The sequence below is a fragment of the Trachurus japonicus genome, chromosome 4 (assembly GCF_045865225.1).
Source record: "Trachurus japonicus isolate A0001 chromosome 4, Traja_1.0".
Lineage (NCBI taxonomy): Eukaryota > Metazoa > Chordata > Actinopteri > Carangiformes > Carangidae > Trachurus > Trachurus japonicus.
Genome location: NC_140910.1, coordinates 11668198 through 11694348, shown reverse-complemented (window position 1 = coordinate 11694348; position 26151 = coordinate 11668198). Strand labels below are relative to the sequence as shown.

Sequence of the window (26151 nt, the reverse complement as noted above, 5' to 3'; positions counted from 1 at the left end):
TTACTAGAAAGAGCTATTTGCTTGAGAGCAATCTGCATAAAGTAAAGTACAATGAACTCTCTTTTGTGACATAACTGCTGATATCGCGAACTGCAAACACAGGGATGGCAGAGACAGTGGGGAAAAGGCTGGCCTGGCCGGAAAGTTAGGAGAGGAGAGGAGGAGGGGGTGGAAAAAGGAGAGCAAAGGGGGAAAAGGGGAGAGCGGGGCCAGAGGGAGACGGGAATGGATGACGTCGTCAGTGGGGACAGGGCGCTATTTTAAGAATATGATAGGGAGAAGGCCGCTGCGCACTTCTCTGGGCCGACGTCACAGATGAGATCAACTCTCTGCACAGCCGGCCAACCCAGTCATGTGACCTGTAATGACCTTCGCTATCAGTGATTAGATTACTGCATGTCAACTGTAGAGCAAAGACCTGCTGTAAGGAGCAAATAAGCTGCTGCAAAGAAGACAACGGGAGAGAGTGAAAGCAAGCAAAAGAAAAAGTTAAAAAAAAGAAGATTCAACAGTCCTTCTGTTGAGCAAAGAAGTGGGGGCTAAAAGCAGAAGGATTAGATAGAGGGAAAAAAACAAATTAAGCAAGAGCGAGAGTGCAAGGACCAAGGGTGGAGAACAGAAAGACAACAGGAGAGATGTAAAACAGAGGAGCACCAGCCAAGATTGAATTAGCCCACAGCCTCAGCTACCCCTAAGCCTGGTGGAGGATTAGTGGGCAGGGATTCAGGAGTGTGTGTGTGGGTGTGTGTGTGTGTGTGGAAGTATTCGACCGTGTGGGAGGAGAGCAGGGTGATTTGGCAAGTTCTGAACTTGCTTGCACCAACAAAGGAAATGCCTGCATCTGGTATTCATCACTGCATACTGTACACACACACACACACTGCTATTATGTCCTATGTTTTCTTTCAGTGTAAAAGCGCTGGGAGTACTGGTGCACATCACAACGTGTTGCTCTTAAACTGATTTGGTGTCCCCCTCAACCAGGGCTGTAAACTAACTTTTTGACTCACCTGCCAAGGGGACCGGTAGATGAAAAAATCTACCGGCCAAGGACATTTTTTACCGGCCAAATAATAAATTGCCTCTTTTCGTTACATTTACAGTACATCAGTTTCAGCACTTTTCATTGAGATAACAGTATTTTATAGCAATACATGCTTAGAAAAGAAGCCAAAGCCAAATAAATTGTAATCTTATTGAATAATCCAAACATTCCAAATTGGGAAACCTTAACATTGTAAAACTAACAAACGAAACACTCCTTCTATTCTATTCTATTCTATTCTGTATTCTGTTACTCAGAGATGTTCACAAGTCTTTTTTTGCAAGTCCAAGTCAAGTCTCAAGTCTTTGTGGGGTGAGACTTCATCAAGTCTCAAGTCTTTGGTCACGAGTTCAAGTCAAGTCTCAAGTCTCCAAAATATAAAAGTCTCCTGTCTCTTCTGGTTGTAATGACCCTTCTATCATCTGCTGCTATCTGGTCTACTAGGACTACTGCACAGCTAAATCTAAGAAATTTAAAGCATTTACTGTATTATTATCACTCCTTTATTAGCATACAGTACCTATTTATTAGTTGTTTATGATCACTTTAAATAGGCTATTGCAATGCAATATGAAGAAAACACACAATGAATTTTCCTTTAAAGAAAAACTGTATCTAGAATCAAGGCTGCTCTGCCCCTCTGCATGTGTCTGACAGATGAACTGCTGTTATTATTATTTTTTAATTAGCTCAGTCAACTCGTGGGGGCGTGTCGACCCGTGCAGACTTCCATACGGGCCTTCAGTCATATTTCGCAGCAAAAAAACAACAACAACAACTTATCCTACAGTAGCCTGATATGTGCCAGACCAGTTATGCAGCAGCTAGTCCCCGTGAAGGAGGGCCAGACAACAGACGTTGTGCCTCACCTGTACAGACGGTGCGGCTAGGCTATTAAAAAAAAAAAAAAAAGCCGATTCACAGTCACCTGTCACTCACTCGCAGCTGACTGCGCTGTCAGAGGAGCTGCTGTCCCTCTCTCTCTTGTGTTTGGCTGCACTCTGGCACGAGCCAAAAATAATAATAATGATTGTTCATCACGAGTCCCAAAACACGAGTCCAACTAGTCAAGTCTGAAGTCTCTGTGTATGCAACTCGAGTTCGAGTCGCAAACTTAGTCCTCATCTCTGGTCTATAGCTCCGTGAGCGCGAGAGAGATAGGCACGCACGCACGCACACACACACAGCTGCGGGGCAACCGGCGAGGAGAAATGCAAGTCTGGTGTGGAAGGGAGGCTCCGGCTCACGCGGAGCGCGGCGCTGTAGCGCTTCCGTGGTGTCCGCGTGTGACACTGGCGTGAGGCTACGTTGCTTCTGAGGGAAACTGTTTTCTACAGCGGGGTCGTCGGGGGAGCTACTTCAGTGCGACACAACAACAACAACACGGGACAAGCAGGACAAACATCTACCCGCCCCCGTGGCGTGTAGCCCTCCAAATTTAAGTCGCCAGGGGAATATTTTAGTCGCATTTGGCGAGTGGCGACCGTTAGTTTACAGCCCTGCCCTCAACACACGCTGACCTTACAGAGCAACATTTCTTTACAACTCACACTACTCGGTGAATGGGTAGAGCCATTGCAAAAGTCATATCTTTGTTTTACCAGAAGTAATACGCAAGAAGTCCATTCTGCATTGCCAAAACCACCTACCCACCCACCCACACTTCCTGCCCTGAGTCTCTCTCTCCTCCACTCTTCTCTCTCTCGCTCCTATTTTTTCCCGTCTCTCTCCCTCTCTTTCTCACTCACACACACACACACACTTGTTCTGCTCTCTTCTATTTTATACACTCCACGCTGACACCTAACCTTTGTCGGACCAGCAGTTCCTCTGGCGCTATGCCGTGGGCTGTCAAACAGACAAATAAACAAACAGATAGCGCTAACACCCTCCCAGCGTGGCCGAGTTTCACAGCTAGAAAGGTTCTTATCGTGCCCGGCTTGTGTCCTGTGGGCGGATTTCATTAGCTTATTTAGCACATTCAGCCCAGTTCCAGGTTGAGTCCTATTGTGGGTCTTTTTTAGTGTGAGCAGACTGGCTCTGGAAAAGGCAGCAATTATCAGGTCCACTTTGTCAGGGTGTTGAATTTACACCACTGGGATTAGGCTGTGCAGTAAGTGGTTAACAGAGCCAGGTTTGGGTCTGGGGTTTGGGAGTTCACTATGTGTCTTATGAGTCATACAGCGCCACAACACAAGCGAGGCTATGAATACGACAAAACGCTTCACTGCACATGGACAGAATATGGAAAGCAGTGTTGGAACGTACTAGCCTATCATATTCTCACATTATTCATATGAAAGCACAAATAACAGTGTGTAATGATTCCCATTACTATTATACTGAGAACTAATGGTTTCAATTCTAAATGTTGCATTTTGAACACCTAGGCATTTTCACAACCACACTATTTGATTTTTTGCCAAGCAACTCATGTGGATATAGATAGCACATTCACGCATTTATGCTAAATATAGTCTGGAGACTCTTAACTCAGCTTAGTTCAAAGACTGAAAAACAGGGAAACAGCTGGACTTGCTCTTTCAAAAAGGTAAAAAAAAACAATTGCACATCTTAGCAATTCAACACTCACTGTTGAATGAAATGACTAAACTCCTAGAACTCATTGTACCTGGGCCCGAAATGATCACTGATCAATGATAACTTTTTTTTAAAATTAAACAAAAAATAGATCATGTCATTGAGCTTTAAATAAAGACAAGCTAGCTGTTCCATTGTACTCCCAGGTTTTATGCTAAGTGAAGTGCATTAGTCAAGTCAAAGTCAAAGTATTTTATTGTCATTCCACATGTTAAACATGACAGAATGAAAATCTGTACCCAGGTCCCAGATAAAAGTAAACAAATATAAAAGCAAGAAATGGGCACAATCTAAAAACAGGCACAGCCTAAAAACAGACATTTCTATAAATAGAAATAAATAAGATAAAATAGTACATTCGTAAAAAATGGCAAATAGTCAGTGCAAGAGAGTGTATGTGTGGACTAAAGTGATAGACATGAGGTATCAGTCCTCTCATCAAGTATTCCTTTTGACCAAAGAAGCAAGTCAAGGAATTAACTCCTAATAATTAGAATACAATGCAACTTCAAAACAGCAACAAGCACCAGCTGTTACATAATAGTGATATGGTTGATGGAACCACAATGACGAATATACTATTGTTTAAAAACAGTCTCATGCCAAAGTATGAGGACTGGTATGATGATTACACACTGGGTAACACAAAGTATATCTCATCAATTATTAGGAATGTGTTGAGCAAAGATGCGATAATGAGCATGTTCAAAACGTCATAGAGAAAGAACAGAGAAGCAGCATATAATGTTACTCATCAGTGACACACACACAACATACATTCAGCCGTATGACGAATGCACCAACTGTACAGAATGAACTCAGTGAGCTTGATTGTGAAATGTTTTTGCCTCTGGGTGCTGCTCAGACCAGGGCGGTTCTTGTGCTTAGTCACCACTCACTCACTCAGGAACCACTGAAAAACATAAACTTGTCAATGAATACTCAAAGTGATGTTGACATGATTCATTTATCAGTGGACTAATCTTCATTTGGGAGATGAAGTAAACTGCTTCCTGTGAAGTTTCATTTCAAAGTTTTGATGACTAAATTCAAAGGAATGTCGTGACTCGCCGTATTGGAATTGGGGATCTGGTCGAAATGTTCCTGGCTTGTATTATATGTTCAGAAGCTACTGTAAAGTGTGAGCGTGACTGAATCATAGTCTGGAGTGACACTTTTCTTTTCTTGTCTCATCATTGCACGTTTTTGCACATTTTCTCTCACTTTGTTTCTCAAGCCGTGCCTCTGACACTCTATCTGGCACATTGTCTGCTTCGGCGTGTAAAGCCGTAGAGCTGGAGATGTGTCATCAGTCATCTGTGCTGTGAGCCGACGGGGTGAGCAAGAAGGCACTTCAAACAGGGCTCCTTCTGCAGGTGTGGGATCAGAGGCCCTGTCCACAGTGAAATCCTTCCCACTCCCACTCAACTCATCACCCCTCTTCTCTCTGAAGATTCTTTTTTTATCCTACACTGTATCTTGGGTGCTATTGCACTCCATCCCAACATTTAACACTTATCCCACTCCACGTTTGCTTCTACTATGACCAGGTTACTTCAAGCATGTAGGCCCATGTTTATAGGACGCTTCTTACCAACTAAGTCCAGCAAATTGTATGAAGAACTATTCATTTCTCGGGAACACAGAAAAAATTAAAGCAGAAGTAAGCGATCCGGTCGTTTTGGCAAATTTCTTGTCTCCGATGGAGTTAGCAGTCCCCGCCCTCGTCCCTACGTCACCACATTCACGCGCATCCCTTGGCTGCACACACAGAGAGGACCGCCCCTTTATGCCGTTCTCTCTCCTCATTGGATAAAGGTTGTAGGATACAAGGAAAGTTTTCTCCTGGGCTTACAGCAGAGCAGAGTGACTGACAGACCCGTGTTTCAAACCAAACACTCTATAGAAGTGATTGCTGTCGGAAGATAGAACTATTTAAGACTTATATTAACACAAACATTCCACTTACTTCTGCTTTAAACCTTTTTTTTTTATTTGGAAATTTCTGCTTATTAATCAATCAATCAATCAAACAAACTTTATTTATAGAGCACTTTTCATACACAGAGAAACAGCCCAAAGTGCTTTGCATAAAACTGTAGATACAAAGAACCCCCCCCTCTTCTGACGCATACTAACATGCACATGCGTTAAAGACATTGAGAAATTAAAAATAGAGGAAACACTGTCTCAACAATTTGAAGTGTGTTAATACCAGAATTGTAGGCAACACCCGAATTATGATTACATTAGTTGTATTTATATTACATTATTTTTGATACATCTGTCATATTTCAAGCTTTCACATCCTGATTTGCACATGGGAAGAAGACCTGTGACTCAGGTCTTGACGTGTTTCTCTGAATATATTATATCTATTGCCTGGACTGACATTTAATTTACATAGTGGTGTATGTGAATTTATCCTATTCTGAAACATATGGTGCATAATTGCAGGTCAGTACATGCACCAATGCGTCATATGAGATCTGTGACATTGAGACATTGAGACAGTGATTGGCTGTGGCTGTCTCTGCCCTGATTACTGACCAACAAAGACTTTGTGATGAAAAGTGTCAAAAGTCATTCTGGGGGAAAAACAGCATTGTGAAATAATATGAGCTTAAGAAAAAGGACATTTTGAAATACAGTATCCTGCTTTTATTTCATAATATCTTTTTTTTATGTTTAACTCTGAGTCATAGTCATTAAGCGTAAGTGCCCTTACATTAACATCCCTCTGAGATTGAACATGAGTCTGCATTCACAAGTCCATCTCACCCACCATTCTGCCTGTGTCCACCATTCAAATGGCTGAGCTTCCTAATCATTCAGAAACTTTATCCGCCGACTGAAACAGACACTCGAGCTGCAGTCAATACTGTCTGAAAGATAAGATGTAAATCAAATTAGAGATACATAAAGATCCGGACCTTTTGTAGTTAAAATCAAGAACCGAGAGGGGTCATAGCGGGTCAGTCCATATCAGTACAGTCTTCCTGCATTATTTCTTTGACAAACTAAACATGAGAATTGTTTTTTGTTCCACTACTACATAATACCTTGCTATGTGTCAGATATTCAGTTGAACAATCTTAATAGTTTCCTGGGAATCAGGACAGAAAGTGATGCTGTTCCTGACGTCAGATATGTGGGATGTTGACATGACTTGCACCTTGCGCACTCTTCCTTTGTCTGCTGTGTGTTTGTGTTGGTGCACGTTTGTATGAGTACTACTACCCGATTGTTTAATAGCCACCCTCGCACCTGTTTGCGAGATAGAAACAGCAGTTGTGTGTTTTACAAACATCCATTTGTACTGTTTGTATCAGCATGCAAGGAATGCAGGCATCTGTATGTGTCAGCTTCCGGTGGTTAATAGTTGTGAGTGTAGCGTTGTTGTGATGGCCAACAAGGTGTGTCTGTCCCACTCGCAGCCACTCGGGGTGAATCAGGAGGAAATGCTAGCCAGAGAACAACAGCGGCAGGATGAGCGCGTCGGGCACGGTTCATTTTTCTCCCGAGGCAGAGGGGCGGCCCACGGGTGACTTTGACAGATAGGAATGCTGCTCACCCACACACACACACACACGCCCACACATGTCCCACACACTCAAGACTCTCGCACAACAACCCGTGCGCTGTTGCTTGTGCATGGACACACACACACACACACACGCGCAAGCGCGCAGATGGGTGCACGCACACACTCACACACAGGCTGCTCTGTCCCACCAGATCTGATATCCAACGTGAAATGTTTACGACCCGCCCACACGGCCTTCCTCCCCTGTCAATAAACTCTTCCCAGAAGTACGTGTGATACATTATCATGTAGATGGCTGCATGTGGGGGTTGCTCTCGCATCCTCCATCACAGGATTATCCATGTGCATCCTACTGCACCATGCAGCACATAGAGGAAAACATTTGGCTTTTAAGCTGTGTGATGATAAATTTGTGCATTAACACAATTCTTTTACTTAATCACATTGTGATTTGTCATATTAGCACAGATAGAATGAGGGGACACACTGTACCAGCTACAGGGGATTAAAATAAATGACATACTGAAAGAAGGTCTCAACCCAAAATAGTAAAAAAAAAAACCAAACATGCCCTCTACTTTACTAAGGAATGAAAAACTGCCAATTAAAAGACAATGTCAAGATCAGGATTACTTGTGGTGGGGGGTTGCACCTTTGTCACAACACATATCGGCTTTTCAGCTCAACTACAAAGTCTAATTCAGGCAAACAAGGTCAGAGTGTTCTGCATGACCAGCACTGTGTTGACAGCAAGACCTGCTGACGAGCACAGCCAAGCCGTCTCATGGCTGAAAGAAGAACTTGACTCTGAAGCGGCCAGAGTGACACACATCAGCGCACATTGGCTTCCTCTGTGTATGAAAGTCTCGTACACGCAGATCCCATAATGTGCTCCTGCCAGCACGACGAGCGTCAAAACAGGCTATGGAGCGAGCTAATTCCAAAGCGCAGCGTTTGACTGGAACAAAGGGTTGGGTTTCAAGTAGAGGAGGGCGTTTAACCAACTCCTTTCACTTTGCTCCACTGAATCAGCATCTCCCAGAGAGAAAGAAAGAGATGGAGACAGATAAAGAGCAAGAGAGGGAGCTGTCGGGGCTAGGCAAAGACAGGCACCTTTGTCTGATCGTAGTCTCTGGGAGATAACGCCAATGTTTCTTTTGAACACACACTGCTTTGTCTCTCACTAACACACACAAATACACAGGCACACACACTAGCATGTGGATGATTCAGTCCTCAGACAACGTGATAATATGCTTGTGGGGCACGACGTCCCCTGCAAAGCGGGGAGGAGTGTGTCTCTGTAATCAGACAGACAGTCTGTGCTGGTCCTGAGGCTGAAAGGAAGGACAGTTCTTGGCTGGTGAATGTGACCTGCCTCTGTGGCAAAGTCAGGGTTTTTCTTTTTTCTTTGACACATTGCACAACCTCCCTCTTGTCCTGCAGGTGAACCTTGTTGTGATGATTATCACACATGTGAGCTGCATGGACACAATCAGTGCACAATCATACAATATCCTGTTTAGGTTCACTGTTGGAATGTTATGTATCCCTATTTGTGTTGTAGTTCAGTACACATTTAGGATACTTGTAGTTGTGTAGTTTTATTTTGTACAACTTTAAATTCTTAATCATTTGAACTTCAGAGTTTAAAATGTTGCACTTATTTTATTTGAAGCTAGGCTTGATACTATTTTGCAGACAAAGCAATATAAATATAATGTAACAGTCTGCTTACATGTTAATGCATCAGTGAAAACTATACTGCTAAAACCATTATAAAAGAGGCACTTCTACATGTGTTTTTACAATATTACATAATTGCCAATACCTACTAAAAATGTGAATGCATATTTTTACTTGTGCTACACTTCCTATTGTGAATGTGTTTGTAGGCTACGGTGTCTACTTTGACCATCTAAATACTTCCCCTACTCCAACAACGAGCAGTTTCTGTCAATTTTTCACAGACAAAGTCTTGTCAACAAAAATAAAACTGCTTTAACTTCTATTTTCTCCCTGATAAATATCCATAAACTTCCCCACCGCGGATGCATTTCCTCAAACACATAGGCAGAGTTTTTGTTTACCGGTGTTCCTGCTCCCGTATCCATGGAGCCTGTTTACCTGCTTCTGTTGCCCGGTGACATATTTCTCGATGTCGTCAAAGACATGGCAACACCCCTGATACGGCCAAAGCGCTCATTTCATTGACTCTTTGTTAAGGTGGTATGGCTACAGGTCGGCGGGGGTTGTGTTTCTATTTAGATATCTACTTCCATTAAAAGCTGTATTCTGCTGCTGGGACAGCCACGGCATTGACACACTTAGATATCTTTATCTGTTGCCGCTTTGCGTAGGCACATTCTTTCCCAACGGCGAGAACGCGTGGAACAGCGAAGCAAGGCCACCTTAAATCACATGCTGACATACCAAGAACTGCACTCTCCACCCATCTCTGAGAAGAGCCTGTAAAGAGGTGTCTCACCTTCTCCACCGCCAGCTTATTATCAAGAAACACACCGGTGCCCCAACAGCACGCGGAGAGGAGGCATCTCAGGACATAACCGCTGCTCCTTATTGGCCAGCAGCACTTCCCCCAAGCCTGGTGCGTAACGTCGCGCGCTGGACACGTACGGACCAGTCAGTCAGAGAAGTTGAAGTGGAGAAGAAATCCTCTGGATACTCAAGAGTTTGGATTTATTCGTCTGAGGGTGTCTCGGTCACTGTCTGGGTTTTTACTTTACATGCCAAAGCTGGGGGAACAGACTGAAACACAGCTGACTTCTGCGCGAAGCTTCACAGTTTTCGCCATAATAATTGGTAAGTACACCTTAACATCATAAAACACTATTGTATACGTTATTATAGCACGTTTACAGAGATGCTGAGTGCCCACTGGAGTTTTGACACGGACCATATTGCGTTGGTGGGTCAGAAATTGATCGGAGAGAAGTGGTCAATCGCGGATCGATAAAAGCATGTTGTCAAGTGATTGGATCAGCCTCCTTCCATGTAAATTCACCGGGCATGATTAACTTAATAAGGCCGGTATTGACCACAGGAGAATGTCGCTGTTAGTGCAAATTATAATTGGTAGCTGACAGTAAGTCGCTGCTGATATCGCCTGATTAGAAACACAATAACAAGCATATTAGATGATGATGTAGCACTGACAGTCGTACAGAGAGTATAATAAGATCATTTGCGATGAGTTCCAAAGCATGAAAATGAGAATTGATATTTCTGACGGATAAATAGCCGCTTTAAAGTCCCACCGAAATCATCCTCCATTGTTAGGCACAAGTAAACTGTAGTGAGTCTCTTCTAAGTTTTGATTGTGAAAGTTCCCTTCTTGACCACTAGGTGGCGACTGAGTATCTGTTTTTTAGTGCATTGATAGGAAATGTAGGGGTGGACTGTGTTGGCTGTAGATACCTGTATTCTCAGTATGCTATCTTTGTGTGCAAGCTTCCCTGATTAGTTTTTTGGGGAGATTTATTTTGAACTCCTGCAGCATCAGTCACAGCTGCACCTTTTTATGTGTAGGAAAATCTCTAGTCCCTTACATACTGCATCTCATTCTTTTACTGCCACATGGGAACACTGTGTAGACTGTGTATAGTGTATTTCTTCCTGAAGAGTAGGCTATATCTCTTCATTGGAGGTCATTTGCGTAGACTACCATTCACAATGACTTTAATGGTATCTGTATGTTGCAAAGGTCAGGGGGAAAGAAAGTGGTGTCAGCACTATTAATGTCATTACAATCCATCTGATAACTTTAGATTTACCACTGAAGAGTGTCATAAAAACCTTTAAAATAGCTACAACCACACGTTTGCTGTTGATTTGTAGCCTAGCCTTAAATGAAGAGAGTGAAACCTGATCAAAACACGGATACTCTCTTTGATAGGGTTAAATCTGTATTTTCAGTAACATACACATCAGATCAATACATTCATTAATTGTAAACAAGAGGCTTTTTTGTAGCTGTGCATTCTGGTGATGAATGCACTGTTAAGCCTGTTGCACACTTCACAAGGAAGATGGCTATTAAATACACAAAATAACAAATTAAAAGATTAGCAATAATTAAGTTGAAGTGCCTCATTTAAGTCGGGTCCCCCCTCAGATCGCCCGGAGGTATTTAAGGCAACCCCAGGTTAGGAACCACGGCTGTAGGCTACTGTGGTAAGGACTCATATTTTGTTCTATGCTGTAATTTATTATGAATGGCCTAAACTCGCCTGCCCTCCACGTGGGTGTGGATTTCATTCTCCTATTGGCTGAGAACAGCAACGTCCTGAAGGAGCTCTCCTCTGATTGGCCGAGCCGCCCCGGGGCTTGTGGGCGTATTTTATCGATGGTGGAAGTGGGATACTTTGTGACAATGTTCATTGTCGATATTTCGCCGGAGCTGCAGTGGGTAGTGCGCTGCGGAGAGCCTCTCACTAGCAGCCGCGTGAGGCTTGTGCAGCTTACGGACCGTGTATTTTCTCCTCTAAAGCTTGCAGAAAGCTTTCAAAAACACCAAGAGGAATTTACGTTATTTTTTTTACTAGACGACGCAGGTTTTTGTTTGTTTAAAGGTAACCGCTTACGTAAATGACTGTCCGTGGCTTTTCTTTCTTCTTTTTTTTCTCTCTTTTTGCTGACTGCATACTTGCGTTTCTGGCTGGCATTTGCACATCTATGTAGCATTTAGGAAGACTTTTGCTGGCACAGCCGGAAAGGGCAACATTAAAGACAAAGACCAAACCAAGAAGAAGGGGAAAATAGAGCTTTATGTAGTTTACTTTCCTGGGGGAATATTCTCATGATATCGACCGGAGAGAAGACGGATTGGGGTTTATTATTGTGACTCTCGGAGAGCGAGAGAAAAGGAAAAAGGCACCGAGACCGTATAAACTCGAGGGAGAGACCGACAGAAAAGCTCTGAATGTTGCGTTTGAGTCGCGGGCACAACAAGGGACGGTAGCCGAAGCGGCGGAGCTGCTTCACCACCATCCTCCTCCTCCTGCTGCTCCTCCTCATCCCCGGCTCTTGCACGTCTTGTCTCCCCTTCCTTCCCAACCGCACCACCCCCCCTTCCCATTCTCTGACCACAGGTTATCGGATGGACCAGCATCCCAGCGCCCGGAGCTGCACCAGTCGCGGGGCTTCGACCTGCGAGGCCGTCCCGACTGAGCCCTCCATGAATCTCTACATCCACTCCACCACCGGCACACGATTCGAGCTCTCCCTGCCCCAGGAGGAGACCGTGGAGGGACTGAAGAGGAGGCTGTCGCAAAGACTCAAAGTACCCAAAGAGAGACTCGCTCTGCTACACAAAGAAACGTGAGTAAAAGCTTTCTTTGTGAGCAATGCTGAAACGTGTTTTTTTTTTTTTTTACTGCAAGTGTTGTGGCTCTTTCTGTTGCACGGAAAACAGTAGAATATGCTTTTGTCTTAAAAGGGCAGCCAGTGTTTGAGACTTTGCACTTCATTACTGAGCCGTAGCCTAATGCTTATGGCTGTAGCCGAGCGCAGTTAAAAACATGTGAATAAACCCATGAGGTGAGTTCACTCTCCAGCCCTGCAGTCATATATATGTTTCAATCTACAGGCTCTAGTTTGCATTTATTCGCTCTTGATGCTCCCGGGGGCTCCAAGCACAACCTTGGCTGCTTTGGTTATCAATACATTCAAGGAAACTACTGACCACCGTATTGGAATAACGCATAGGGGACGCGCCGGTCACTGGAACAGTATTGACAGGGCGATCTGCAGACTTGCATTGATTCATCCATGCTTCATTATAAATACCGAAGCCTGACTGAATTGCTAATGCTGTGTGAATCATGCACGTTAAACATTGATGAGTATAGTCACACAGACTTGGTAGCCTGTAATTTATTTACTGTGCAACTGCAGGCATACATATGGCTCATCTTGGACATGTTGCTGTATTCATGGAAAATGATACATCCTGTGCTTGGACTGGGGGCTTAGTTTCTGTTTGCATGGAAATAGACAGTATCTTTGGAGACAGTGTAACTCCTTAAAGATTTCAGTGGGTTTCTGGGTGTGAGGTGTCGGCTGGCCAGTACTCAGAAAATGTTCCTGTAAATAGCACATTGGGACAGAGCTACTGGAGACAGGGGGGGTAGTTAAACCTTTATTTACCAAAACCGAAACCAACAATATTAGGTGGTTTTCCAAATGAATCAGGCCCAGGTTAAACGGGCTAACAATGGTGCAGGTGGTGTTATGCAAAAAAGCGAGGGGTGGTGGGCTGGAGGGGCTTTAGTGTATGCAAAAAAGTCAGCATTGTTTTTCAGCAGCCCCCCCCTCCCTCCATCCCCTCCGACCCATTGTAATCACCCAATAAATCACATCATCCTTTAAAACCTGAAACCCCCTTTTTAATCCCCTCCTGCTCCTCAAACTGTAGACCTCCAGCAAGTCGGTGCTGAGGGCCTTTGTTCAGCTGCAGAGGGTGAGATCTGGGTCATGCTTGTACAGCAGGTTCCCTAAGCAATCTCCATGAGACTATAGGAGGCACTTACACCTGGATGTGAGTGGTTTCAGTGCATCGTGACCTGCAAGATAAAAGCTTTTCCTCATTGTGGAACAGATACTCCAGCTATGCACCAACATTAAATAGTAAAACACTGTACATGTATTATATATATATATATAATATCACTCGGTTTAGCTTTCTGTGGAATTGCAGAAACAACTCTCATATCAGTCTATATTTCACCTCAGAACAATAGCTTTGCAATTTCAACAATAGTTAATTGCTGTGCTCTTTGTCTTTTGTCATAATCCTTTTTAAAGGGCTGTGGTTTTGGTTTCACCTTTGAGTTTCTGCTTATCACTTGTACGACTCAAAATGCCAAAAAGAAAATACTTACCTCCACTTAGGCAAGTGGCAGTGGTGCCAAATATCCACTGCAAGCAATTGTCAAGCTCCACTATACTCGAAATTGAAATATGACAGCCCAATCAATACTTCTCTTTCATGGAGCTTTTCACCCACGGCTCTTTTCGAAACTAGTTTTGAAGTCTGTCTGCCCCCCCCCCCCCCGGCTAAAGGGTGTTTGTGTGTCTGAAGAGAGCAGATATTGTCAGCACAGTCTAATTATCCTGTTCTCTCTAACCCTGCAGGCGACTAAGTTCAGGCAAACTCCAGGATCTGGGCATCTCTGATGGGAGCAAGTTAACACTTGTTCCAACAGTTGAAGCAGGATTAATGGTAAGGCTCACTTCACTGTAATTTCATTTCAGTTTGAGCTCGTATATTAATTCCAAGTGCAGTATCTTTGCATTTCTAATAAATATATTCACTCGAAATTGTTTTACGTAATTGACTCCTTCTGGTTATTTAAACTGGTTGTTTAACATTGTCTTTTCTTTCTGCGCAGTCTCAAGCATCAAGACCAGAACAGTCAGTAATGCAAGCCTTGGAGAGCTTGACAGAAACTCAGGTAAGAAACTGTTTCTCTGTGTTGACCCTGGAATAACATGGATGCAGCAAAGCTAGTGTCTGTCTTACCATGGCTGCAATTTAAACAGAGCTTTGGACCCATTGTGTGTGTGTGTGTGTTTGCATGGGGGGCTTGGGATGTTGTAGCTTTGCAGAGCAACACCCAGACAAGACAGAGACAGAGAGAGATGAGATGAGATGAGCAGGCTGCACAAGCGCAAGCCTCTTTGCTCGTCTAATCTCAGCCTCTTAAGCAAGCGAAGCCGAGCTAGACATCCAGCGCGAGCTGTTAGGATATAATAAGCAGCAACACCCTCCTGTATCCTAGTAACATCTGTGCGTAGCGTGTTTGTGTGCGTACGTGCACGTCACTGCAGGAAGCAGGAGTGAACACCACACAAGAAAGGCTTATTTGTGAGATGCTGAGAGGACAAGCACATAACACTTACTTCCACGTTTCTGTTTATACCTTTATCTGTAATCTCTCTCCACTCCCTCTGTATTTCATGCTCTAACACGCACACACAGGCACACACAGGCACACACATGCACCGGCAAGTTTCCAGGAAGTGTGCTGTGGCTACATGGAGATTGAGTGTAGTCTCACTAACTCATAAACAGAGTGCTGGATCATCAGATGACAGCCTTCTCACTCAGTATTAGCATAGGGTTCCTGGAAGCCTGGCATGTACAGTCTGAGTGGGGCCGACACCCTGACTTACAGTGAAACAGCCCTGTAGGCCTAGCGAAGTGCACTATGCGTTTGAGTCAGTGTGGCGTGACTCACCAAAATGATCAATAGTGAGAGAAAAGCAAAGAAGAGAGAGAGAAAAAAAAGGCAAATGGTTCTCTGCGTCGGCCGCAGAGAGAGTGCAAGCAAGAAGACAGGCGATAAGGCTGAATGCTCACAGACAACACGGTGACGTATGAAAACCCTCCGCAGCTGACTGACTGACTCAGATCCACTTCCTTTTGTAGCGTTTGGTAACACTGTGATGTACGTAACTGCATCAGTGATGCGCCGCTGAATGATGTCAAAACAGTACGAGGTGGTGAAACTGCACGCTGCTGATGTAAGGAGTTAAGTGTGTCAGTGATAATGCGGTTACGTCCAGATGAAGTTACCCCGAAAAAACATTTCTCCAAATTTCATGAGTTTTTTTTGTTGTTGTTTTGATGAGAGGATGTGGGCTGTTCAGAGATAGTGGAGTGTGGTTTGGTACGACTTCATTCCCTGCTGATAATTTTATGGTGGGAATCCGGGTTGTGTGTGTGAACTCAGCATGCATCTTGTAACAACTGACAGCAGACGACTGCGTGTTGTGTAGGTGTGTGTAAGTGGAGATGTGTGTGTGTGTGTGTCACAGTGGTAGTGGGCTGGAAGGAAGCCTTGCCCATCATGTGGTACGCCTTTGCTGGGCAGCCATGAGTGACTGTCGTTTTCACCAGAGGCAGACGATAACTCAACCGCCGAGCCAGAAGAGCAGATTTCTCACTCTGCCTTTCTTCCTGCATAGCCACATCACCCCGTAACACTCAGGTTCATTATGAGTCATGTGCTTGAATCTGTTTCTTCTTGAGAATTGCTCGCTGTACATTACTGTAGCATGCATATTTACCGTGATGTTAATCGTAATCCTGGGAGAAGTCGAGCATAGGCACACTAAGAATGATATCAGGCTAAAAGGTTGAAATAAAGGTATAAAGCTGCTTTAGTGTGTTTTTATCCAGAGGAATTGATTCCTCTTTATAATTCATGAAGCGGAAGGGAATGATATAGATTGCGAAGAGATTATGGATCTGAGTAAGATTAGAAAATAGGAACACAAAAGCTTTCCCTCATTTCCTCCCCACCACCTCCCTCAACTCTGGGGCTATCAAAAATCAATCAATGCACTTAGCTCTTAAAAGTGTCTGACACGATAACTGATATGCCCATACACCCAAAAATAGCCGAGTGGAGATGTGGGGTGACTGTTGGCTATGGTATTCTTGCCAGACGTGGGTATAAACACCTGGACCTCTTATTACTCCTCACCCGTCCATATATTTCGGTCGTGGCAGATCTGATTTCCAGCTAGGGTGTTTTCCCAGGAAGTATGTGTCTTCATGGAAGCCTGGGTCGAGCATATCACGTTATAACTTCTTTATCAGAATTAAGGAGGGGTCTGCAGTTAGCGGCTAGCTGGCCAACTAGCCAGATGGAACATGACAGCCTCCAGTGGCTGTTTCAGACTTTTGTGGAGCAACTTGGATAGAAAATATTTCATGGAAATTGAGCCCCAGCAATTATCGAAATGAGACCTCCCCGTGCTTTTTTTTTTGCACCGTCTCCCCCTTTCCCTCCTTCTCCCTCTCTTGTTTCTGCTTAACAGCTCTCTCAGGGCCTTATAATTTAAATGTGCTGTGGTTTGCAAGTCCGGCTAGCTGCCCGACTTGACCGTGATGGCTGGCTTCTTTAGCAAGGACAACCCTGGCTGCCTTAATTCTTCCTCTGGCATCTCACTGGACTTTTTTTTTTTTTTCTTTACATGACATGTAAGCTGTATTAAGCCACTGCCTCCTGACAGCCCATCAAAATACAGTTGCCTGCACCACTCTCCTCTCATTCTGTCTGCAAAATAGAGGTTGTGTGTACAGCTTACTTATGCAGTCATGCACGGGCACATACACACACACACGGACACATGCGCACACTCGCACAACCAGAATTGAAAGGATATATTTAAGAGGATTTCTGATCCTGCTCAGTGAATGAGAAAATGTCTGATCCTAGTAGTAAAATGAATGTATACTTACAAGACAAGCAGTGAGAGGGAAATGAAAGCAATATTCACTATTTCTGGGCATATGTAGGCTGTGACATCAGCCATTCATCTATTGATCTTGGTATTTGACAGAAAGAGAAGGATTATATGTCCCTCTCAGCACACAGGGACTATTTGCTCATTGATGCACATTGATGTTAGAATAAAAGCCAACCAGGCAGGCAGGCATCACCCTTACCATCCCCCCATTTGCCCTTCCCCCATGCAACCCCCTCTTTGTTCCTGTCTTAAAGCATGAGCACCAAACCTGCCCAGTTGACAAACCCTCAAACACACAACAACGATTGAGGGTCACTTTTTTCAAGTCCCCCCCACCTCCCACACCCCACACACACACCCATACACCCATGACCCCCTTTTATCCGTCATCCATCCATCCATCCATAGGCATCGGCAGTGGTGCATACTGGTTTCAAAATCAATGCTTGGCCCAGCTGGAGTGAGGCTCAGTGGGCTGCAGATTGACAAATTCTGCCTTGAACACTAACACAGATTGCTTTGGGAGGAGGATGTGTGTTGCCATTCCATATGTCCCTGCGGAATACGCTGTTGCGTATCTGCTCTACTTTTCTCACTCCCGCCAGCAAGCACCTCCTGTCCTCATCCACTCTTCTCTTCCCTTCCTCCTACTCCTCCTTTTCCAGGAACGACAGACTCGGGGATATGGCACCGTTTTGTCATTGTGTCTGGAAGCAGACAGATGGAAACTAGTATAGGATCTAACAATCTGTGGGGAGTCACCTTTGGGTCACCCTCACCTCATTTCCTCTGCTCTGCCTCCCCCGGGGGGTGCCACGGTGGGCTGGATAGGTGGAGCAGAAAAAGAAAGGGAGAGCTTAGTGCAATCCGTACTGCAAGATGTCAAGTCTGTCTGTGCGCAAGTTCTGTAGGCAGTAGGCTGGAGGTAATGGGGAGGATGAGTACACATACTTGGGTAACTCACAGATGTTGAAGTCTGTGTGTGTGTGTGTGTGTGTGTGGGGGGGGGGCTCTAATGGAAGGGTGGAAAACAAGACAAAAGAGGACGGAGGCTTTGGCTCTGTACTAGAAAAGACAGATCTTGTGATAGTTGTGTGCATATAATGAACTGTGTACCTGTGCACATCTGTGTGCCTGGATATGACTGTGTGTAAAAGAGCTCAGTGCAGATGGTCAATATGTTTCTTTTTCCAGCCCCTGCACCTTGTCTAGATGCTAGCTAATCAGCAGGACTGACACTACTGGAAATCATTGAGGTGTAATAGTATTGAGGATTTGGGAGTGCAAGGAATTGAAAAATGACTGAGTCAGCCTGGTGGTCAATATGAGAACCCCCCCCCTTTTTTTTATAGGATGTAGCTCCCTCTGTCCTTTTCACTGCTATTGAAATGAAGGCTTTTTATATGCATGCAGCTTAAGAGAGGGAGTCCTTGTTCTCTAGAATGGTAATTTGCTTTTTTGTTACTTAAATGAAAGCTACAGAAATTAATTTGTTGCTGAATGTGTAAATCAAATTGTGTATGGAATAAAAGACAATGCTGATCTAAAGGCCCATTCAGACCCTGCTCGTGTAAATCCCGGCCTTGAAAATTGCATTAATAAGCTGATCACGCAGTATTTCTTTTCTTTTTTTTTTCCTCTTTTCTTTTTTGCACCTGTGTAATCTCCTTTGTGATGCTTAAACGCACAGTGGGGGAGGGATGCAGGGATGGGTGGAGGGAATCAAGGTGTGTTGTGGGACAATCAAGGGAGAGATGGATTTTGCAGGGGGATTTCATTGTCCTATTGTGTATATGCATCTGCTCGCACATATGTGTGTGCGTGTGCCAACATCCATTTCTAGTGGCTGTGTCTGCGCGTGTGTCCTCATTCAGCGGCCAGGGGAGTCTTATTTCTCCATATTTGAGTCATGACCGTCATTGTTTTCCATTCCCTGGCGACACGGAGCTTTTGTGATTGAAGTAGCAGGAATCGTGACTAGTGGGGCCACCGCGTGGGAGGATGGAGGCCAGGAATATCACGTCTTATGGCCACCACCAAGTCTAATGAAGTCAATTAGGTGTGTGCTGCTGCTGGAACAGAGACAAAGGGTCAAGAGACCCAGGTCGATAATTTAAGTCATAAAATAAACATAGAGCGAGGAAGTTTTCTTTCTTTCTTTCTTTCTTTCTTTCTTTCTTTCTTTCTTTCTTTCTTTCTTTCTTTCTTTCTTTGTATTCTTTCCTGCAACACTTACACAAACCTCCTCTCTCCGTTTCCATGTACCCACTTACTGTATCTCAAACAGATGCGACGATGCGTTCTCACTCAGTCTTCTTTGGTTGATGTTTGTACAAATATCCACAGATATTTATTGCCGGGTGCAGAAAGCACTCATCGCTTAGTGACGTTCTTCTCCACCGACACAGGATCCTGATTAACAGTTTTAATCAGCGAGTAGAAAAGGGATTCGGTGGTGAGAGACGAGCGTGAGCAGCAGGCGGACGAGTGAGGGCGAGGATTGTTTTTGCTTCTGCTGCTCTTGCTTGCCTAGAATTGGATCTAGCGCACGAGGGCTGGGGGATTGAGAGCCGTGTATGTACATGTGAGTCGGCTCAAGTGTAGCCGGTTAGCCGTTGGCACCGTCGGAGAGCGAGGAGTAGCTTTAGCAGGAACCTGATCTTCCTGAACTTTACTCTTTTCACTCAGCCGATCAAATTCAGTGATGGCCAGCTGGTCCTCTCCTGCTTCCTTCAGCCCCCTCTGTTTCTTATCAGGCAGTATTACAGACGCCTATCTTTCTAATGGGGCCTTTTGAAAAGCCCCCCCCCCCGGCTGCTTTTAGGATTTGGGGCATGATCCAAGTCATTGATTTTTTTCTTTTTTCCTTCTCTCTTTTGAGAGCCTGTTATTGCATCTTTAGCCGGTGTGTGTGTCTGCACAGAGACTATCAATAGTGTCCTGGTGCGATCAAAACATCGAGGTCGATAGGCGGGTTAATAAGCAGCTTTTTGAACCGTACGTTTCACCTAGCCGTTCGACAGGTGAGCGGACCAAAATATGGCTGGAGGAGACGGCTTCCTTCTCACGCTTCCTTCTCTCCACCCTCCTGTCCCGCCCTTCCAATCCTCTATCCTCTTTTCTCCGGCACAAAGCTGCTCAGTTGTTCATGAATGTCAGCTCAGTGCTGCCAACCCGCTCTATCTTTCCATCCCTGTCCCTCCTACCCTCCCTCCCTGCCTGCCTCAGTCTCTCAGCCTCTCTCTTCCTCCCTCACTCCTTATCTCCCTCCCTTAGTTCGCTTAGTGTGCAAAGGAAGAACGACTGCAAATGAGTTCCTTGAACCACAGGGACCCCAATAAATAAAACTGTCAGCCAGAGATGTCGAAAGAGGGGGAAAAAAAGAAGGAAGGAGCCAGAGGCACACTCTCACTGAATATTTCATCACCCACCACCACCACCACCACCACTCTGACACCCTACCCCCATCGCCCACATCCCCCATCCCCCCTCACCATCCTCGCCGTCTCCCCCTCTCATGCCATCCTCCCCCCCTTTCCTCCATCTTTCCTCCAACCCCCCCTCCCCAGGCTGCCCCTTATCATACCCCCCCCCATCACTGCATAGCAACCAAAGGCTACTGCTAAACAAAATACCACCACCTGGACAACTAAAAGAGAACGCTTGGTTGACACTGACTGTGGGGTCACACGCTAAAGGAGAGCGGTGAACGCAATCAAGTGCGACGGGCGGCTCTTCATCAACACTCGTATGTCTCTGCAAGTGACATGGCGCCCATCCGGTTTCTGTCGAGTTAAATCACCCACGTATGCCATTTCCAGCAAACACACACCTTGTTCCTTTAGGCATGGGCTCCTCCTCTCTTTGCATACCACTGCTGCTGCATCAGAAAAGAGAACAATGAAGGGCTGGTTTCTCTCTGTCTGCCTTAACACAACAAAAAGTGGGGCCCTCCGCTCTCCCTTGTCTCGCGTCTCTCATAACAAACCACCACAGACGGCCCATAAGTTGCTTTTTCTAAAGGATCGGAATTTGTCAAGTGCGCTCCAAGGAGCAAGGTGGAAAAAAGTGGAGGAAGAGGAGGAGGACTGCAGACTTAAAGACAAGCCTAGAAGCTCTCTTTTGTTTGCCTGTGATGTTCCAGAAAGCTTTATCTGGTGTTTGTCCTGACGTCAGCGGTAGCCAGCCACATTGGCTGTCTTGGCTGTGCTCCTGAGAGCAGAGAGGCATGTTTGGACTGGAGCTGAGCTGCTAGTCGAGACCTCTGGGAATCATTCGCTAGCCAGCTCTCCAGCACTAGAGAACCCCTTCCCCCCCCTTGCACGCACGCACACACACATACACTCTAACACACTCCCTCCCCTTGTTTCTCTCACAGTCTCTGTCCGTCTGGAAGAGGCTTGTTGTTACACGATCACTCTCGCCAATCTAGCCTCTAGCAGGCAGGCAGGCAGGCCGCGCGGTATCACCCTCCGCCTCCTCCCCTCCCTCAGGAAACGGGCCCTATTTCAGGTGTTCCACTCCACGGCTCTCGGCTCCCAGCTACACAAGCTGTTCACTCTCCTTTTTCTTGGGTGTGCGGGAGAGTCGGGGGGAAAATAGCATGTCAGTTGAAAATGATGCAGCTCTTCATTTGGAGGAGCTGAATTCCACACCTGAAGGTTTACTTTGGCTCCTTTTGTTTATCGTCTGAGGGGAAAGAAAGTGACCTATGGGATTATAGTAGTTAGAGTTCTCCCCTGTCATTTTCCCTGCAAATGAAATGTCTTGTGTTTATGTGGGTTTGTGGCCTTTTAATTTCTTGCCTAAAGATGAGGTTGTGGTGGGTGGTGTGTGTATGTATGGAGACCCCATATGAGTCACATACATGGTTACAGAGGAGGAGACCTCCACACATTTTTAGCTCACATGCATGTGAGACTTGGCGGGGCCTGTGTGAGCAACCCCCAAATTGACTTTATGAGTCACCGACTGAGACTCTGAGACTCTGGAGTGACAAAAATCGACTGGGGGAAAAGAAGAAAAATGAGAATTAAAAAAAAAAAAAAAAAGAGGCGTGAGGGAGAGAGCTCGCCTCTCGTGCCGGCTAATTTGATGACTGCCATGTGGTGTTGGAAGCTCAGTAGGAGTACATGAATTTCATCTCGGTGGTTTTTGAATAATCCACACTAGTCATTATAAGGGTAATCAAGCCTCCTCTGTGTTTCTCCTGCTGTCAGTCACTGTCGTCCTTTTTTCTCTCACTTTCTTTTGCATTTGGTTTTGCACACACACACACACACACGCACACACACATCTAGACAGAAAGTGGCCCTGTAGATACTTGACATCAAAACGCGTCTTGGATGATCCCTTCACAGGAAGTGGATATAAACAGAGCCACGACTCTGCTCTCAAAATGCACAACTGAACATACGTAGCGCGGTATAAATAACATTTAGAGACTGCACGTAATTAGTCTCTTCTCTAACGACTACGACGCTCTGATCACAAGCGGGCGCCGGAGACAGACTGATGCCAGGTGTGAACTGTAACCTGTCTCAGCTTGATGCCGACACAGTCTGGATAAACGTGGATGTAGGATAGGGGGTCTCAACTGGACCATAGACAAACAGACAGACACTTCCTCAGGCTGCACCCCCACCCCCCCACCCCCATATCTTTCTTCTCTCCCACTCCCTCTAACTAAACACTTGGTTGATGGTGTCCCCCGGGGCCTCTCACTTTTGTGTGTGTGTGTATTGTGGGTTGGCAAACTGTCGACTCATTCTGTTGACAGCTGTCAGTCACAGGCACAGTCAGCGTCACCTCCCCCTCCCCCTCCCTTTCTCTCTTTGCTCTTTCTCACTCCCCTCGCCCTCTCCGGGACCCTGCCTCCCCCCCAGGCCTCGAACAGACACACACACACATCATGTCTTGTCAGGTGACCTTTTGTATGCGGAGTTTCCGAGAGCACTCTCACGTAACACCCTGCCCCTGCTCCCCGCCTTGCCTCACACCCTGCCCTGAGCCTGCCGAGTTTATTGTCTTACCACGATAGGGTAATCATGGCAGGTGTGGACTGTATCAACAAGCCATTAGCGACTGAGTTTACACTCTGAAAAGGCTGAGTTTCTGTTTACCCTGCAGCTGCCTCTATGCTGATTTTTCTTTCTTTCTTTCTTTTTCACTTTGGTGCCTTCTTAGCTGTTGATTATTTACATGTTGAAATGCAGTCATCAGATAACCCCCCCCCTCCCACCACCTCATCCTTTCACCTGCCTCTCTTCTCCCTCCATCCACTTTTCCACACCATGTCAATATCAATGTGCAAAGGTCACCCTGGCAACAGAGAGGCAGCGGTCGATAGAGAAATAAATAAGCAGAAGAAAAGGGAGAGAAGTGATGGAGGGCAGAGCCTGGTGATTCACAGGGTTAACTACAGGCCACCATCTCAGAAGCACACTCCAAAGGCTGCAGGGTCTGCAGGGAGTGAGACCTCTGCTCTCTTTTGCTGTCTTTGTATATGTACGTCTCTATTACTTGTGTTTCTCTGCTTTGTTATTAGCCTTTCTATCCGTCTCCCATCCTCTTTTGTGTTCTCTCTTCCCCTCGAGTAGCTTTTTTTTTCGTGCTCCTTCTGTCTTCCTGTTTCCCCTTCACTCCCTCCCCCTCCCCCCTCCTCCCCCTTCTGTGCCTCTCACGGGACTGAAAGCACACAGGCTGTAGGGGTTGCCGAAACCTTTTTGGACAGAGGCGTCACTTTGTATTTGCCAGTGCTGTTTGTTTCTATTTGGGGAGAACCTGAGACGTCATTACTGCTGAGTCTTCATGGCCCAAAGAAGCTTTGTGACCCTGGAATGACTCTCCCAACAAACACACAAACGCACACACACAAAGACTTCAGCGGTTAGTGGCAACACACAGCAAAGGCTTGCAGGAGGGGGGGGGGGGGGGACAAGAGAACTTTTGTTGTTTAGCGTGAATCCTCCAGCCACGTCGTGACAACTTGGCTATCCTGTGTGTATTTGTGTGTGTCCATCCGGGCCATGGGTGGGTCAGTGGAGACCTCCACACTTGGCTTCTGTCAGCCATTGCCAGAGCTCCAAAAATGGGCAGCCCTTCCAGATCCGCCGCGGACCCGCGGACAATCGGCCATTCTGTGTTTGAGAGGCAGGCGGGGTGTATTTCCTGGACATGGGACTGATTTTTCAGGCCCCGGGCCAGACAGAAGGGTGGCCTTTGTCTCTGCTCTAAATGACACTGCTGACTAAGAACGGATTGAGGGGCAGTGGGAAGCCAGAGAGAGTGGGCTTTATTTGTGCGTGTGTGTGCTTTCCAATGGGTCTCCACGTCCACCGTTCCTCAACAGAAGTAAATAGGCCAGTGTCACAGAATAGTGATTGATGCATGATGAGCTAATGTGGCATGTCCACGTCTCTGTGAGAGGGGGAGCTGGAATCACAGGCAGTCACTGTTGTGTGTGTTTTAACTGCTGCCCATGGTGCAGACTGTCCATTTACTAAGGAAGAAGTCTTTATCTTTGGGGCTAGGCTTCTCACTTGTTAAAAGGATTTGACACAGTTTGGAATGGCCAGTGCACCAATGGTAAAACTGTTTTTGTGACATTTGTGAAAGATTATGATGAAATGATCAAATAACTCAACTTTCTTTGTCTCTGTTTCTGCCTGCAGGTCAGTGACTTCCTGTCCGGCCGCTCCCCCCTCACCCTGGCGCTGCGCGTCGGTGACCACATGATGTTCGTCCAGCTCCAGTTGGCGGCGCAGCAGTCCGGCGGTCCCCAGCTCCAGCACAGACACCTCATCACCCGGGGCAACACCGAGACCACAATGGGACAGCCCACAGGGCAGCCCCGCGTCCCCCACCCTCACCCGCACTCCCACCATCACCCACACAGTCACCCCAGCCCCCACTTGACCCAGCCCCACACGGTCCCGTCCTCCCCCTCCTCCCCGTCTTTCCCCCTCCCCTCCACGCACCACCAACCGCTCCCCCCCATGTACCACCAGTCGCCTTCCTCCGCTCACTGTAGCCCCCCTACTCCTCCTCCTCCACCACACTCCCCTCGCCCGTCTCACATCCCCGGAGGTCTTTTCCGCTCTCCATCTCATCATCATCACCATCATCACCACCATCATCATCACCACTACCACCAGCCTTCCTCAGGCCAGCCCAGCCACGACATCGGCCGGGCCAGCCCCGTAGCTCCAGTCCTCTGCCCTGAGGTAAGTCCCACCACTAATCCACATTATTTATGTTTTTTTAGTCATCAGTCCTCGCTTCCAGCTTCAACCTTTTACATAAGTAGCCGGTGTCATCACAGCCCTCTGATGAATGAAAAACGGAGAGAACGAGTTGTGACTGTGTGACACGAGTGCCACGCTCACAGCTGAATCATCCTGCATTAAATTGATTAGATTAGTGGGATATCCGAGCAGCGTGAGGGTAGAGGGTGAACCCGTGGTTTACTCAGATCTGGAGGAGATTTGCACGTGATGTGCGCGTGTGCTTCCAAAGCGCAATTAGTCATTGCCGGAGTGCAGCGCACTTCCCAAATTCGTACAAACAGGCCAACACACACAATTAGCCAAGAGAACACGACATTCATATGACCTCATCCTGCCCAGTGAGATGTATGGGGGTTAAGGGGGGGGGGATAAAGAGCATGAGAAAAAGA

At 46.0% G+C, this 26151-nt stretch overlaps 1 protein-coding gene across 1 annotated transcript in view; it reads left to right on the top strand.

Moving 5' to 3' along the window:
* Positions 1 to 9694: 9694 nt before the first annotated feature.
* Positions 9695 to 26151, top strand: part of midn (midnolin) — a 29510-nt gene continuing 13053 nt past the window's right edge. The window contains exons 1-5 of the mRNA XM_085773933.1: positions 9695 to 10016; positions 12305 to 12533; positions 14349 to 14436; positions 14606 to 14668; positions 25148 to 25699. Coding sequence (XP_085630059.1) covers positions 9941 to 10016; positions 12305 to 12533; positions 14349 to 14436; positions 14606 to 14668; positions 25148 to 25699 — 1008 coding nt within the window. The 5' untranslated portion in view covers positions 9695 to 9940. The remainder of the gene's footprint in view (positions 10017 to 12304; positions 12534 to 14348; positions 14437 to 14605; positions 14669 to 25147; positions 25700 to 26151) is intronic.